At 40.6% G+C, this 17,026-nt stretch overlaps 1 protein-coding gene across 2 annotated transcripts in view; it reads left to right on the top strand.

Annotated features, from left to right (window-relative positions):
• The window catches only part of erbb3a (erb-b2 receptor tyrosine kinase 3a), a 43,920-nt gene extending 32,105 nt beyond the window's left edge, over positions 1-11,815 (top strand). For both annotated transcript variants that reach the window (XM_034166662.1, XM_034166661.1), the window contains 16 exons: positions 31-163; positions 290-383; positions 618-772; positions 1,821-1,874; positions 1,956-2,097; positions 2,179-2,298; positions 2,402-2,500; positions 4,574-4,759; positions 4,869-5,021; positions 5,207-5,282; positions 5,408-5,554; positions 5,749-5,846; positions 5,931-6,113; positions 8,844-8,912; positions 10,422-10,686; positions 10,914-11,815. In XM_034166662.1, the coding sequence (XP_034022553.1) occupies positions 31-163; positions 290-383; positions 618-772; positions 1,821-1,874; positions 1,956-2,097; positions 2,179-2,298; positions 2,402-2,500; positions 4,574-4,759; positions 4,869-5,021; positions 5,207-5,282; positions 5,408-5,554; positions 5,749-5,846; positions 5,931-6,113; positions 8,844-8,912; positions 10,422-10,686; positions 10,914-11,701 (2,762 nt within the window). In that variant the 3' untranslated portion in view covers positions 11,702-11,815. The remainder of the gene's footprint in view (positions 1-30; positions 164-289; positions 384-617; positions 773-1,820; positions 1,875-1,955; positions 2,098-2,178; positions 2,299-2,401; positions 2,501-4,573; positions 4,760-4,868; positions 5,022-5,206; positions 5,283-5,407; positions 5,555-5,748; positions 5,847-5,930; positions 6,114-8,843; positions 8,913-10,421; positions 10,687-10,913) is intronic.
• Positions 11,816-17,026: the final 5,211 nt, after the last annotated feature.

Here is a 17,026-nt window from a genome sequence, read left to right as displayed (position 1 = left end):
GGTAATATTTGTGATTTGTGGTATTTAAAGCTGCTGAAGGTCATGTCTGTGACCCCCTGTGCTCATCTGATGGCTGCTGGGGTCCCGGGCCAAACCAGTGTCTCTCCTGTAAGAATTTTAGCAGAGGAGGAATGTGCGTGCCGCAGTGCATGCATCTAACCGGGTCAGTCTTCACAGGTTATCTGTATTTATCTTAGGGTGTATATCTGCTGTGGCATAGCTGTCCCAGGTGTTTGAGGAAAGATTTTGAAATACTTGTTGACCTTGTTTTTTTTTTTTTTAAATGTAGTGAGCGACGGGAGTTTGTTACGCCGACAGGCGAATGTATGCCCTGCCACTCAGAGTGTGAAGTCCAGGAAGGAAAGCCGACCTGCACGGGCCCGGCAAGTCTTTCTCTGCTTGTTGTCACTATCAGCTTGAATAGCCTAAATGCTTTACAAACAAGTTTGTCAAGCTCCAGGAGCAACTGTTTGTGCAAACTTTCTCTGTGTTGCTGCCACCTAGTGGGCTTACATTTGATCTATTTGTACATAGCACACGAGGTTGCCATTTCTGTCATTTTGGTTTGTATCAATTTGTATTTATTTATCATCTGTTTAATTGTGTCCATTTTTTAGGGAGCACATGAATGTGTGGCATGTGCTAATCTCCGTGATGGACCGCATTGTGTGTCCTCATGTCCAGAGGGTGTGATGGGAGGGGAAGGATTCATCTTTAAATACCCCAATAAGCAACGTAATTGTGAACTGTGTCACATAAGCTGTACCAAAGGGTGAGCAATGAGTACTGTTCTGCGTGCTTATTTACCTCATGTTTGTCTCTCTGCCTTAAACCTCCATCAGGTTAAACATTTTCTCACAATCAAGCCTCTGAGTGTTTGACTCGCCTTTAATGACCGCTTTGATTGCAGAAAAAAAAAGTCCATGAGAGTCAATTGAGCAGCTATCTGGGTGTTATGATAGTAACGGGAACTGGAAGTGGACTCAAGATGCTGCAAGGCAGGAGTTAAGAAAAACTCTTTATTATAACAATGCTGGAGGACGGTCTGCAAATGCAGAAAAACCAGATGGGCCAGTGGAACTGGTGGTGGCTGTGGACTGCACAAAATGCAATCACAAAATTTAGAATTCACTGAAAAAGGCTAAAAAAACAAACAAAACTACAGGCTAAGAATTCTGTCAAAGGCAAGACATATAACTGGAGACCAGTATTACCACTCAATGGAAAAATGGATAAATTGGCGGCATCCTTCTCTTCAGCTGAAGCTTAAGTAGACACCATTGATTTGACACGGGTGTGCTGCAGCCATGGGTGTTGGTGATGATCAGCTCCACGGCAGGGAAACGGGAAGGAGGGGAGACAGGACCCAGACCTATTCTCCAGACCACAACACTAGGAGTTAAAAATCCACCACATACTGCTGTCTGAAGAAATATGACTGGCTCAGTGTGTTTTTACTAATATTCGCGTGTATATCAACCTGGCATAATTCATAGACAGAAACTGGACCACCAGAGTTTGATTTCAGGTGTGCCACATGGTGCCTGTCTGTGTCCTTCAATGATACATTTTATCTCTTTCATCCCAACCCAACCAGCTGTAACATGGTGACCAAGGCTGGTCACCATCAGAGTTTTCAACCACAAAATCAAAGTTGAAATTCTTGTGCTCACTGGGTTACGGCACATCGGTCACTGAAATTCACACATTCCGTAGTTGTAACCACAAACCAAATGCTTCTCCAAATAATATGACTAAATGTTGTAAAAGAGTCAACTTGTCCTTTTTAATGTTCAAAGTTGAATGCACCCTGTGTTCAGGTGTTTTGGCCCAGGAACTGGTGACTGCGTAGGATCTTCTCGGTATATTTCCAGGTAAGTATCATTTGATGCAATAAAACTATTTGACTTTCATATTTAAAGACCCCAAAATGTAATATTTCTTTATTTTGGCAGCCAAACAACCACTGCCATCGTCCTGGGAGCGATTGCGCTCCTGTTTGCTACATTCTCTGTTTTCGTGCTGACGGTCTTGTACCGCAGAGGTCTTGCTATTCGTCGCAAACGAGCAATGAGGAGATACATGGAGAGCAGAGAAGTTAGTCCATTTTTATTTTGAGCTTCAACCTGCTGTAATATTTCAGTTGGACTTGGATTAATGTGTCCTATGTGCCCACAGAGTTTTGAGCCATTGGATCCTGCTGAGAAAGGGGCCAAAGTTCATGCTCGGATCCTGAAGCCCACAGAACTCCGCAAAATAAAGCTGCTGGGTAGTGGAGTGTTTGGATCAGTACATAAGGTAAGGATGATTTGCTCTTGAACATTTCTTTAATTGTACAATTATTATAACTATTTGATCAAAAAGGTTACATACATTTTCTTGTGATTTCTTTAATTTACAGGGCATTTGGATTCCTGAAGGAGATACAGTGAAGCTTCCTGTGGCTATAAAGACGATTCAGGATCGCACTGGACGGCAGACCTTCTATGAAATAACAGATGTAAGAATATCTGACTCAAAAACTTGAATTCAATTGGACCACATTATCCTCCATCACTATCCACTATCGCCCGACCCTTCCACCATGTTTACCTATACTGGCTCCAAACTGTGAGATAAACTGGTTTGACCTGTTAAGGTCAGCGGTCTCATGACTAATACACAGGTGATATAGGACTTCATATTACTCTTTAATAATAACATTGGTGTTTCTTTGACAAAGTCAATGATGTATACATTCTAAATATCCCCTATATGGTGCATCTGGAAAGTATTCACAGCGCTTCACTTTTTCCACATTTTGTTATGTTACATCCTTATTCCAAAATGGACTAAAGACATTTTTTTCATCCAGGATGTTTCTGTACATTGCTGCATTCATGTTTCCCTCAATCCTGACTAGTCTCCCAGTTCCTGCCACTAAAAAACATCCCCACAGCATGATGCTGCCACCACTATGCTTCACTGTAGGTATGGCGCCTGGTTTCCTCCAAACAGGTCTGAAGACAAGGAAAGGCTGGACGCAAATGCAGAGCTGAGATACAAAAAATGGTCCACGGTAAAGCAGTCCAAAATCCACAACAGCATCAGAAACATTAGGCTAAGGCGTGGTCCAAAAACGAGCAGGGAGTCATAAAACACAGCAAGGCAAAAACGGGTCGACAACAGAGCAAAGAACAGAGCTGGAAAAGAAGGCATAAAGCACAACAATCTGGTGGGTAAGTGAGAGAAACAAGGTTTAAATTCAGGGTGTGATGAGTGGTTGATTGACAACAGGTGTGTAAGAAAGTTCCAGAGTAGAGCATGGAAACAGGGAAAGAACCGCCCACTACCAAAGACCCAAGTAACAGACAAGAGTGAGCAGTGACACCAAAACCCAAGCAAAAAGTAACAGACAAAACTCACAGTGATTTAAAAAGAGAACAAAGCAAAATCAAAACAATACAAAACCAAACCAAAATATGCCTAACAATACCCCACAATCCTGACACAATCTTTGTTTCATCAGAGCAGAAAATTTTGTTTTTAATGGTCTGAAAGTCCTTCAGGTGCCTTTTGGCAAACTCCAGGTGGGCTGCCATGTGCCTTTATTCTGTCTGGCCACTCCACCATACAGACCTGATTGGTGGATTGCTGCAGAGATAGTTGTCCTTCTGGAAGGTTCTCCTCTCTCCACAGAGGAATGCTGGAGCTCTGACAGAGTGACCGTCGGGTTCTTGGTCACCTCCCTGACTAAGGCCCTTCTCCCACGATTGTTCAAGAGTCCTGGTGGATCCAAATCTCTTCCATTTATGGATAATGGAGGCCGCTGTGCTCATTGGGACTTTCAAAGCAGCAGAAATGTTTCTGTACACTTCTCCAGATTTGTGACTCAAGACAATCCTGTCTCTGAGGTCTACAGACAATTCCTTTTGACTTCTTGCTTTGTTTGTGTTCTGACATGCACTGTCAATTGTGGGACCTTATATGTAGACAGGTGTGTGCCTTTCTAAATCATGTCCAGTCAAGTGAATTTACCCCAGGTGGACTCCAATTAAGCTGTAGAAACATCTCAAGGATAATCAGTGGAAACAGGATGCACCTGAGCTCAATTTTGAGCTTCATGGCAATGGCTGTGAATATTTAATGTTCATGTGATTTCTTAGTTTTTTGTTTTTTAGTTAGTTTGAAAAAAATCTAAAAAAAACAAACAAACAAACAAGCAAACAACCTTTTTTCACATTGTCTTTATGGGGTATTATGTGTAGAATTTTGATGGGAAAAAAATTAATTTACTCCATTTTGGAATAAGGCTGCAAGATAACAATATGTGGAAAAAGTGAAGTGTTGTGAATACTTTCTGGATGCACCGTAAATAAGAAGATGACAAAAATTTTGACCTCGGGGTATGACCTTGACTTTTATCCAGTATTTCTCAAAATCAGATCACTTTGTCCTTGACTGTGCCGTCAATCAAGTTTGGTCTAAATTGGACAGGGTCCGAGAGAAACCGTGTTTGTACAGTGTGTGTAGTGTGTATTCTTATTCAGTATAGGTTATTGTTAAAGTCCTGATACTTATATGTTCACTGTAGCACATGCTGACAATGGGAAGCTTAGACCACATTAACGTCATTAGGATCTTGGGCATCTGTCCTGGTGCCGGCCTGCAACTCGTTACCCAGCTTAGCAGCCAAGGCTCCCTGCTAGAACATGTCAGGAACTACAAGAACAAGCTCAGCCCTCAGAGGCTGCTCAACTGGTGTGTTCAAATTGCAAAGGTAAAGTACCTTTTTTACTTCTTTTTTTATTACTTTTTTACTTTGGTACATAGGAAAGGATTTTTAAACCACATGTTGTCCACACTGATATTTTCTGCCTTCCCATTAGGGTATGTACTACCTGGAGGAGCACAGGATGGTCCACAGGAATCTGGCAGCCAGAAATGTGCTTCTGAAAAATTACACCGCCCAGGTGTCAGACTACGGCATTGCAGACCTTCTTGACCCTGATGACAAGAAGTACTTTTTTAATGAGGCTAAGGTCTGTACTGTTGTTGCACTAAAGATACAGTAGGCAAATGGCCAACGATCATTTGCAGAGGCCTTGATATTAAATTTCACATTGCTCACACTCTCTTCTATGATATTCACAGATAAATTAATTATGGTTTTTTTTTTGAGTGATGTAATTAAAACTCACACTTTTTTGCCTGTGCATGTCTCCAGAGACCAGTCAAATGGATGGCCTTGGAGAACATCTTGTTTCGCAGATATAGTCATCAAAGTGATGTCTGGAGTTATGGTGTGTTTTAAACAACATTACAAATCTTACTTAAAATGAGTGCTAAATAATCAGCGATAGAGTTCTGCTCCTTGGAGCAAAGGCAGCATTAGTTTGATCCCACACTAAATCACACCTTCTGATAGGTGTGACAATATGGGAGATGATGTCCTATGGAGCAGAGCCCTATGCAAACATGAGTCCTCAAGAAGTTCCTGATCTGCTGATTAAAGGCGAGCGTCTGTCTCAGCCCCAGATTTGCACAATAGATGTCTACATGGTTATGGTCAAATGTGAGTGCCTGAATCTTTTTTAACATTCTATTCCATAATTTCAGAACTACAACATGGCAACACCAAGACTTGGATTACTTATTATTACTTATTGGAGTCTTGGAGTATTTAACATATCTTTCAACTGCTCTCTGATGTGTGTTAGTATTGACAAATTAAAATGGAGTGGGAAATGATTCACTCATAATTTACAGGTTGGATGATAGATGAGAATGTCCGGCCAACTTTCAAGGAGCTGGCCAACGAATTTACCAGAATGGCAAGAGACCCACCTCGGTACCTGGTGATAAAAGTAAGCTTGCAACAGTGGACACAGCTTATGTACCATAATCTTTCCTAAACTTAGACACACAACTGTTGCACCTGTGTTTACCAGGAGGACAGCAGCCAGCAAGATCCAGCCGGAGATGAAGTTGCACAACGAAGTGCTGACTTGGATGATATAAACTTTGAACTGGAGGACTTGGAGGGCGATGAGCTGAATTTTGGGATGACATCGCCCCACTACCTTTCTCAGTCCAGGAGTCTCCGCTGCCTCTCCAGGGTGGATGCTCCCAAAGTAGGCAACAGCACTTACTCTTAGCATTAACCCTATCTAGACTGGGCTTTTTGGGGATTCCTGGGGCTGGGGGGGGCTCTTTCACTCCCCCTCCATAACTGGTGAACGGTATAGTGTAAATTTGCAGGAGATGATCTACACGTGGAACTTAATCATTAGTGCCATAATGTATTTTCTTACAAATATTTTCCTACAGATTTAGTTTATGTGTCTCAGTCTTACTGATTATGTGCCTTGGAGCACTTAAATCTTCACGATTTCTACTGCAAATGGCAACTACAAAAAATATCAAAATGACCTCATAAAACTACGTCACAGATGTGGCAAAATGGCTTCAGTTTCTCATAACGTGACAGTAAACTGTAAATCCTTAACAACATGATATCTTACTACCAAATTTGCAGGGCATGAAGTACAAATACGTAATCGCTACAAATATATTGGTGTTATTATTCCTAATTATGATGTCAAAATGATATCACATATTCTATTTTCTGACTAAACGGTCATGACCTTATAAAAAATTATGTTAATATAAGGGAATAAGTATATGTTAAGTAGAAAATATGGAAAGTACATTGATGAAAGTTAGATCAGTGATTTTTCGGTCAGACATAACTGTCAGAAAATCTTTGCCATGGAAATGGCAAACATGATGGACTTAAGCTTTTGGTACCAAATTGTAGCCAACTAAATTTTAGGAAAAGGCACCAAGTTTCGTAGTCCTAGCATAAGTTGTTAAGAAATTATACGACGTGAAAGTTGGCGTGGGCACTTTTAGCCCCCCCGTCTAGATAGGGTTAAAGGTGCCCTAAATGACATTTTTACACATTAATATCGACGTCAAGAACCATTTTCTATGTAAAAATTTAGTGGCTTAATGTTGTCTTGTGCAGAGAATGAAGCAACACTCCTTTTATTCTCTGAACTTTTCTGTCACATGTTTACATTATCTGGTAAATATGTGATACATTTAATACATGAGATTTCCACTTGTGCACATTTAGTGCATGTGCATCCTGCCGTGTCATATCATTGCATCCTCTATTTACAGCAATACTCACTGCCCAACACTTGGCTGTTGAATTTCTTTTCTAAGATAGCAAACAGCTGCTACTTTCCAGAAATGCATCCAAAAATCACATTTGGAGGCTAAAAACGCTTTTGACCAAGAATGTAGTCTGGATCAAATCCACTTGCGTCTGGCGCGTCCCCACATAGCAAGATGGTTGACCCATTTAAAAGGCTACAACTGCCATTCATTGGACCTCATGTATCAAAGTTGCGCACTTGTGGCGTAAATTTCCGGTGTAAATTTGAAGTACACCAAAGTTGCCGTGACATGTATCAAGCAGTGCGCACCTGCCCATTTCCGGCATACGCCCGACGTGACCTTGATAAATGCGGCGGGTGAAAACAATCGTAATTATAATGAACACGCCCATAAATATTCAGACTCCGCTTCAGACACACCCTCATTTCACAACAGGAAGGAAGACGGCAAAGAAAACGAACTTCACCAATCACGATGCGTGCCAATAGAGCGTCAAAAACGGCCGTCGTATTAATTGTTTTGTAGTATAATCAAAAAAGTTATTCTCTTTTCACGTCAATAATTCTTGACGTGGATATTTGCTCGCTCAATTAATAAGACACGCCTTATTTTTCAGATGTCTTTATTTTTAAAATTTATTTCTTTATTTATTTTATTGTAACAAACGAATGGAGAAGACAAAACCTGATTGCAGCACGGGCGAAGGGAATGACAACACTACAGCTGTAATTATCAATTTCATTGTCTAAAACGATCACACCACATGACGTTAAGCTCAGCGCTGCTCTGGCTCCAGGCTCGAAGTCTGGAGAAAAAGGCGAGCAGCGCTTTCTTTGCGGTCAGCGCTGTGGCCACGGATCGTGCTCCATAGACCAACAATCCTGCAAAAGAGGGATTTGTATTAATTATTATGTAGTATAATCAAGAAAGTGTTATTTATGTAACATATGCATTGATTTGTATAATGGCACTGTTTATCATGTTGATCATTTTCATTTTTATGTGGATTCCAGTGCTGGTTCATTTTGGTGTATAATTTATGCCACCTCTCGACCTGGTGTATATTTTCAGCGCAGCGTACACCAACGACCACATTGATAAATGCCAAGTAGCGCAGCCAGTTTGGCGTACACCCCATATAAGCTCAAATATCACCGTACGCAACGTTGATACATGAGGCCCATTGTGCTTGACACACAGTGGGGGAGCAAGGAGGGTTGTGGAGGAGTGGCCAAGAAGGTAACCCAACAACCGGCCCTGAATTGGGCCAGATACTGGCCTCTCTCTCCTAGCCTGTGATTGGTTGGTGGCCGAGATGCTGACGTCTGCCCATGCATCAGCCTCACATTGCTGTGGTGTGAGCGCTGCTCTCATAATGGTCGTTTAGGAGAGGGAATTCCAGCGCTGCTCTCCAATTGATCATTTGGGAGTGGAAAATCTCACTCCAAAATGGAGCCCAGTATCCGGCCCAATTTATAGCCGGTCTGATTGTTGGGCTACCAAGAAGGGAAACTTTGTTTTTACTCAGAACACAGAGCTAGTGTGACATCTAGTGGCAGAAAAAAATTATAATTTAGGGCACCTTTTAACGACAGTTTCTATAAATACAATTGCATCATCTCCTGCATGTAAATTTTTTCCTTTGTTTTTTTTTTTTTTTTTTTTTTTTTGTAAAGGTGGTTGTGACTCCCCCAACTATGGCTGGATATCTGCCGATGACCCCAGGTGTTGACAACCAAGGACAGGTGAGTGAAGAGGGCTTTGTAGTTTTTAGCTAGTTTATATTTCTGGCTTGGCTCTGAAGATGACCGTGGCAGTCCTTCAGTTTGTACACACAGAATGTAAGTGCAGCGAGAAAAGCTAAATATCCCCGTAACTACTGGCCTAGTTTTTTTTTTTTTTCTACAGCCACCAATTTTTATTTCAATTTAATCAGCTTATAAAGTGCCAAATCATAACAAAAGCCATCTCAGAACAGTGCAACATAAAAATTAAAATAAATAAATAAAAGAAAATCAAATACATAATTAAAAACAGAAGTAAAAGAATAAAACAGATGAAACATAAAAACTATTCATAAGAAAGAGAATAAAAATAGGTTTTAAGTCTTGACTTAAAATGTCCATGGACTCCGACTGCCTCACTGTCGCAGGAAGACCGTTCCACAGAGCGGGTACACGATATGAAAAAGCTCTTTGACCCACTGACTTCTTCTTCACCCTGGGAACACAGAGAAGTCCCGCATCCTGCAACCGCAAAGCCCAGGCCGACACCAGAATGTTAATTTCACCCGGTTCTTACTGTAATACTGTCCCTTACAAAGTCAAACTATTTTTGCACTTTAAATTTATTTAAAGTCACAGTGTAAAAACAGGCCTGGATTCTGAAGAACTTATTTTGCATGAGATCATCCGTTCAGAACCTCAAACAATGGACTAAAACAGTTTTTATAAAGTACAACATGGGCGTGGCAAAGGCGGACCTTATTTCACAAAATCCTTCCCTTATTGGTCCCTGTGGGCACTCAAGGGAGGTCCAGCTCCCTGCCCATAACCCGCACAATAACAGGACATATGATTTATATTGTAACTTGAATGTCTTTCAATTCAAATCACATTATTTATCCCCAGGGCCAATTTTAAAAAGGCATGACAGTAGCTTGAAAGACTTTAAAAAAAAAAAATGGCACACACAGTACACAACCATCAACAATACACAGACCATGCAACCACATTCAACTGCTAAAAAGTTATAATTGCTGGATTATAAAGTGCTTCTCAATGAAGTGCTTTTAATTTGTGCTTCAAGCATCATTTTCAAACCTGATTTATGCAAAAACCTCTCTTGTGTTGTGTGAGTACTTCCATTTTGTTGTGGAGCTTTGCAGTGCATCAGTGTTTTTGTGTGCTTTGTGAATTTGCTTTCAAATTAAATTGTTGCATGTGGAGTAGGTACTAATTTTGTGTCCTCTGTCTTTACAAGTATCTTCTCAGTTTGTGACATGTTTTTTTTTTCATGCAGCTGTCTGTTGAGTTGATGTTTGTGCTTTCGGTATTTGTGTTTTCTGCATTTGCAGGTGTTTGTTGTCTTTATCAGAAGTGTTGTGGCCTCTCTTGGCCAATGTACCAAACACATTTCTATCAAAACTATGACATGCTCCTAACACTTTTGTGCAGTATTGTATAGGAAAAAACCTTTCTTGCTAACGGGTCCTGCTACTGATTGTTTATCACTAACTGTGTTGTTGTATGTAGGGTTTGTGTCAACCACGATCTCGACTCGACTCGGCACGCACTATGTCTGAGAGCTCCGAAGGGTGCGGCACAGTGCTGGAGATGGAAAATAGTGAGGACCTGTCCTTTGCAGGCAGTCTGCAAAGAAAACGTCATTGTGAAGACAGTGCCTATATATCGCAGAGGGACTGTTCATCCGGTGGGCCACCAGAGACCCCATCTCCCGAGATGGAGGAGGAAGAAGACCAGAATGGATACGTGCTCCCTGGAGAGAGTCCAGAGAGAGGTGAGATTACTTACATTCATTGTCCATTTTTCTATTTGAGTAAGAAAATGTAATATGTATATTTCAATAATAGCATGAATGCTTCTAAGTTCATATTATTCTTACACATGCTATCAGATTCAGTACAGTTGTATATTTGGAAAGCATTTTTGCTTTTCTAACTGTACATTACCAGCATGCAACATTTCAAATCTGAATTCTTACTCTGTCAAACATATTTTTCTCAGATACTCTACTCTCAATATCTCGAGCCACTTCTGGCAGGATAAGCAAGCCTCTTTTGCCAGGACTTGTGACTGAACCAGATGATGAAGAATACGAGTATATGAACAAACAGATAAGTCTGTCACCCAGATATAACCGCTATGTGAAGGACGGCACCAACCGGGTGAACCCCAACAAAAACCAACCCCCCAGTATATTGGCACAAGGAAGACCATCCCAAGGAGACGCCGCACCGTATGTAGAGGTCAGGGGAGCTCACACAGGTGATAAGCTCCCAAACCATAACTCCCGTTCAGATCAGCAGGGATTTCAGCAAATTGAATATGAATACATGGACATCAGGAGCAGTGACAAAGAAGAAAGCCCTCCAGCACATGGACTTTCTCCTCTCGCATCATCTCAGCTGACAAGAGAAGACAAGGAAGAGGAGGATGAATATGTGGAGGATGGCAATTATCACTACACAAATAGACAGCCAAAACTGAGACGGTGCCTGCAAGACAAGAAGGATATGCAGACTCGGGGAGTGAATGAGACGTGTGAGTATGAAGACATGGAATGCCTTGCTGGTGCTCAGCTGGGTGATGTGGTGGTGTACCAAAACATGCAAAGGGAAAGGGAGGGTGCAGGAAAGGCCACAGAGGCTCAGCAGTCTGGATGTGATCCCTATGTAAAAGTGCGAGCTGGGTTTGGGGTTGGGGAACCTGCTCCTGGGGATCATTCATTTGACAATCCAAACTACTGGCATAGCAAGATGTTCCTAAAGCCCAAAGCTGCAGTGCCTTCATGAAGAAACTGATAAACTATGTGAACTTCCCTTTGAACTGTATTAATGAAGGGCCTTAAGCAGGAGTGCAGCCAAAAATCACTTTCAGTGCTGCCTATAACACCGTTAAAAAACAAACAAAGACTTTTTTGCCTGTTATAGACAGATATTATATCATGTCTTGAGACTTATGATTATGGGCATTTCTAAAAATAACAGCACTGACTTACAATGACAAATGAACTGTTTATGAACATTTTCCTGATTGTATTTTTAAATGAACAAAGAATGTTTCTAAGAACAAATGCATTTTTAATGGTTGTATCATTGTTTTAAGACCTATTTTCTACTGATAAATCACAACTCCAAATCAGAAAAAAAGTTAGGACAATATGGAAAATGCTTATTAAATACAAAACAAAACAATGATTCTTACATTTGATTTGACTTCTGTTTCATTGCAGCCAGTATAAACCCAAGTTATTTTATGTTTTGTGTGGTCGGCTTCAACTGTTCCTGCATTTAAGGTTTTTATATATATATACGTATATTATTTGTATTGCACTATACATTTCAGCAATCTCAAAGTGCTACAGAACAGAAAAAAATTCAAATCAATGCAGTTAAAAATTATCAAGCTCAAGGAGAATCTATAAATATATTTAGCAAAATGCTTGTTTCATTTAAAAACATCGATAGACTGTGGGGCCCTAAGGTGGTCAGGGAGGGCGTTCAGCAGCCTCAGAGCAGCAGAGGAAAAGGCCCAATCACCCATGCTGTGAAGCTTGTTCTGGGGGCTTGGAGGGTGTTTGTGGTTGCAGAATGGAGGGTGTGTGAGGCAGTTTCGGGGGGTGAGGGGTTCCTGGAGATAAAGTGGGGGCATGTCTGTGAATGCACTGGTGGGTAAGTAGGGAGACCTTGTAATCAATTCTGAGTGGGACAGGGAGCAAGTGAAGGGATTTCAGGATGGGAGGTGATGTGATCATACGTGCGTACCCTCATGAGGATCCTGGCATCGCTGGTCAGGATGTATTGTAGTCTCTGGATGCTCTTGCAAGAGATCCCGATGAGGAGTCCAGCCTGAAGGAGACAAAGACATGGACAAGCTTCTCTGCATCTGCCAGGGTGAGTGTTGGACAGAGTTTGGTGACGTTCTTGAGGTGGTAAAATGATATCTTACAGAGATATTTGACGTGAGTGTAAAAGGTGAGTTGAGGGTCCATTTTTAACAAGCAAATTGGTGATAAATGTGGAAAGGGATATACTGTGTGTGTGTGTATATATATATATATATATATATATATATATATATATATATATATATATATATATATATATATATATATATATATATATATATATATATATATAAAGCTGTACCATCGACCAATAGAGGAAGTGGCTGACATCAAGAAGACCTACCAGTGGCTACAAAGGTCAGTCTAAAGGACAGCACAGGGGCTTTGATCATGGCAGCACAAGAAGAAGCCCTAAGCACCAGATCCATAGAGGTAGGACTCTACCACAGCCAACAGGACCAAAGTTGCGATCTGTGCAAATGTGCCCCAGAGACAGTCCAGCACATAGTTGCAGGAAACAAGATGCAAGTTGGGACAGTGTACACTGAGAGGCACAACCAGTGTCTGGAATCATGTACAGGAACATCTGTGCCGCATACAGATTAGAAGTCCCCAACTCCCGATGGGAGACGCCACCAAAGGTGGTGGGAATGACAGGGTTAAGGTCCTGTGGGACTTCAAATTCCAGAGAGACAAGAAGCTGCTGGCCAGCACAGGTGGTAGTTGACAAGGGAAAGAAAACCACAGTGGTGATTGATGTGGCAATCCCAGCTGAGAAAAAAAGGAGCACAAGAAAATAGAGAAATACCAAGGGCTGAAAGAGGAACCGGAGCAGATGTGGAAGGTAAAGTCTAAGTGGTAATAGGAGCACTAGGAGCTGTAACCCGCAGATTGGATGAGTGGCTCCAGCATATTCCAGGCACAACATAAGAGGTCTCTGTCCAAAAGAATGCAGTCCTAGGAACAGCTAAGATACTGCACCGAACCCTCAAAATCTCAGGCTCAGGCCTCTGGTAGACGACCTGAGCTTGAGGAACACACGTACCACCCTCCCCAGGGGAGGTGAGAGGGAGGTATATATATATATTTCACAGAACATTTAACAGTGATTCCTCACATTCACCCACACACCAATTTCAGGCTCCTGCCATATAATGTGCTCAACTGCACATCGGGATTAAACACTTTGTTCAAGGGCTCTCAGTGATTTTTTTTTTCTTTTTTTTTTTTTTTTCCCCCAGTCTGACAGGAATTAGAAGTGAGGATCCTCTAGTCACAAGCCCACTGCTTTTACCACTTGAGCATCGCCACCTCACATTAACAAATATTTATTTTTATTTAATATATTAACAAATTAAATTAAGTTGACAACACAAAACATAAAATATCTTGGGTTGATACTGTTGCCAATGAAATAGAAGTCTAAGTTTCTTTCTATTTTTTCATACATTTTCCATACTATCCTAACTTTTCTGATTGGGGTTGTACCATTTATGCTCAATGAACATACTGTATATGGATATTTTGAAATGGGCTGTTTTCATTTTCGGCTTGCTTGTACTGTAGAATGATTGTGGAGTTTGCAACTAAGTCGTTGAAACCTGCTTCATCCAGTTACTGATGTGCAGGTTAGCCTGTAACCTGCAGGTCAAGCTGTTGAACTCTCAAATGTCGCAAATGTACTTAAAAAATGCATATAATGAATAATTAAAATAAAATAATGAATCATGTTTTTTAAATGATTTAAATATCAGTTATGTTGTATTTTTAAAATTGGTATAGCTGATTTTCTGTTTTAATTGTAAGAAATTCCCCTTTCATAGGGCATAAAACTTGTGCCAAATCCCAATGTGGACCTGTAGTGGCTCAACTGTGGCAACCTTGAACAACTGGGTCAACTGCAAAACAACAACCACTGTAATAAATTCCTCTTTTTCTGTTGAGTTAATACATTATGTATTTGTCTTTTTGTTTTAAAGATTCTTGTATACGAGTACTTGTGCCATAACACTGGACAATGCTTTTGTTTTATTCCAAAAACTTTTGATGAAAAACTTTATAGACCAAACTGAACACAAAAATAATTTCAGATGTGCTGCATCACAAAAGAAATTTGCATAAACATTAAAATAAGTTGCATTAAATAATTTTGTTTAATCACATAAGACTTAAACTTTCTTTGCCATTCAGATTATATCCATATTGTGCACATTAGAACAAAATTTCATTGCAACTGTCCAGAAAAAAATGATGCAAACAGTAGTTCTGTGCATAAATAAAAGATAAAATAAGCAGTAAAGCAGCAGCATATTGCACATTAAGGATATATTTTTGCACAGCAATAGTTTATAGTAGAAGTCCAGTGTAGAACATTTACATGTATGTAGGTGGGTGCACCTTGGAGCAATTGAGTGCATTCCCAGGCTCGGATGGACTGACCAAAACAGCTTGTTTTTCAGGAATGTACTGAGATTTATGCTGCCTTCATGTGTTAGTCTGAAGAGCCTACTTCCAACAAGTAAAGTCAAAATTGCAAGTACATGTTCAAATGCCTAGTTATCACAGTGAAATTTAAAAAAAAAAAAAAAACGGAGCTATCCTCCAGACACAATAAAAAGTGTTTTATATCAAATTTAGTGTGCATAGATTAAATGGATATGTAGGAGTGTACAGGTTAAATTGATGTACACAAGCAACATCCATGATTGCATCTGTTCTCTGCTATACTGGAAGGTTAGGTGTCAAAATCCAACCCCTTGTCCACATTGTGACACCTGAGTAATGCATCAAGTACGGGACTGCCTATTGGAGTGAAATACGGTGTGGAGTGTACCTTGCATGCCCCGCAGTTGCTAAGGTAACCATGGAGGCTCAACAGGAACCCTGAACACAAGACAGCTAACGGGGCTCTGATGAACCAAGAAATCTTCAACGACGGATCAGGTGGAGGAGGTGATGGTTTGTAATCCAACAACTGAAGGTGGATGAAGGCTGCAGCAGGTCCTCCGACCCCAGTCGTCTGAGATTTCCCAGTCATTGGACCAGGCTAAGGATCTGTCAAGGGTTGTGTGTTTGTTGGGGTGCAACGACATTCCCATGTTAAACAAACCCATGCACAGTTTGCTCACGTGTCTCTAGATCGACCCTGGAATGTAGATTTCTATCTGTCACGATGAAACAGTGCATGTCAAGATTGGGCCTGTTCAGTCACCTCGGTGTCCACCATCCTGTCTGGGACCTGATCAAGAGATGATCTTTGCCACCAAGGGATTACCACGAGTGACTGGAAGGTCGAAGGTCGCACCAACTCAGGAACTTGTGTATCAATATTATCTGAGTATCATGCTCAAAATTATGACTTGAGCTAGGGTTGTTGTGCAATTTACAAGAGGAACTTCCCACTACTGCTAGGGTCCACTAGTCCTAGAATTAAAGACAGCATGTTACCGTTGTTTTTACATTTACGGTAGGCTATATGTTGCACTAAAGTGAGTTAAGCAATGTTACAAAAGGGTGACAAAAAACAAAAACATTTAATTATGGTGCATTAACATTATTTATTTTTTAAAATTTTCAATTCAAATTTATAGACCACAGTACAATTAAAGGTGATTAATGGTGTATATCAACAGAATCCTATGTCTTATTTTGTAAATTGATCAAAACTGGATCTGGTTTGTTAGCTATTTAAAAGTATTACATTTATTTGTAAACTTTAAAATCACTTTGGGGTTGTAGTATGCACCATCAAATAATATAAAGAGGTTAGGAGCACTGGACCCTAGTGGACCCTCCCCATTTACAAGTTGGCAAACTGGATTCCATGGGAAATGGAGATGGTGACGTAATGGTTTGCACGTTGGACTGGGATGCCAGCGATCTGGGTTCGCTTTCCTATTGCAGCCATGCTCCCAAGTGGCACTCTTAACAACAGTGCTGGGGAGGAGTGAGAGACACGTGCCGTGGGCCCTTCTGGAAACAAGCTTCGTGCTTTCGTTGGCTACCCACGTTAAATATGATCCTCTTCTTCTTCTTCTCCATGATACATTTCTAGGCTGTTGATCCATATTGTGTCAATGCAAATAAGTGTTTACACTTTAATGTGTAATCCATCTATTGCAATGTGCTTTTGTATTTTGTACAAATACTGTATTTTATTAAATAAATTCAGCCAGTAAAAATGAAGCACAAAAGTAAAATAGGTACACTTTTTGTGCTGTCATTTATTGTAATGTACTTGCTATGCAATTTCGATAATAAAGAAGAGAAA

The sequence above is a fragment of the Thalassophryne amazonica genome, chromosome 3 (assembly GCF_902500255.1).
Source record: "Thalassophryne amazonica chromosome 3, fThaAma1.1, whole genome shotgun sequence".
NCBI lineage: Eukaryota > Metazoa > Chordata > Actinopteri > Batrachoidiformes > Batrachoididae > Thalassophryne > Thalassophryne amazonica.
The sequence above is the reverse complement of the archived record's forward strand: the minus strand, read 5'-3'. Positions and strand labels throughout refer to the sequence as shown.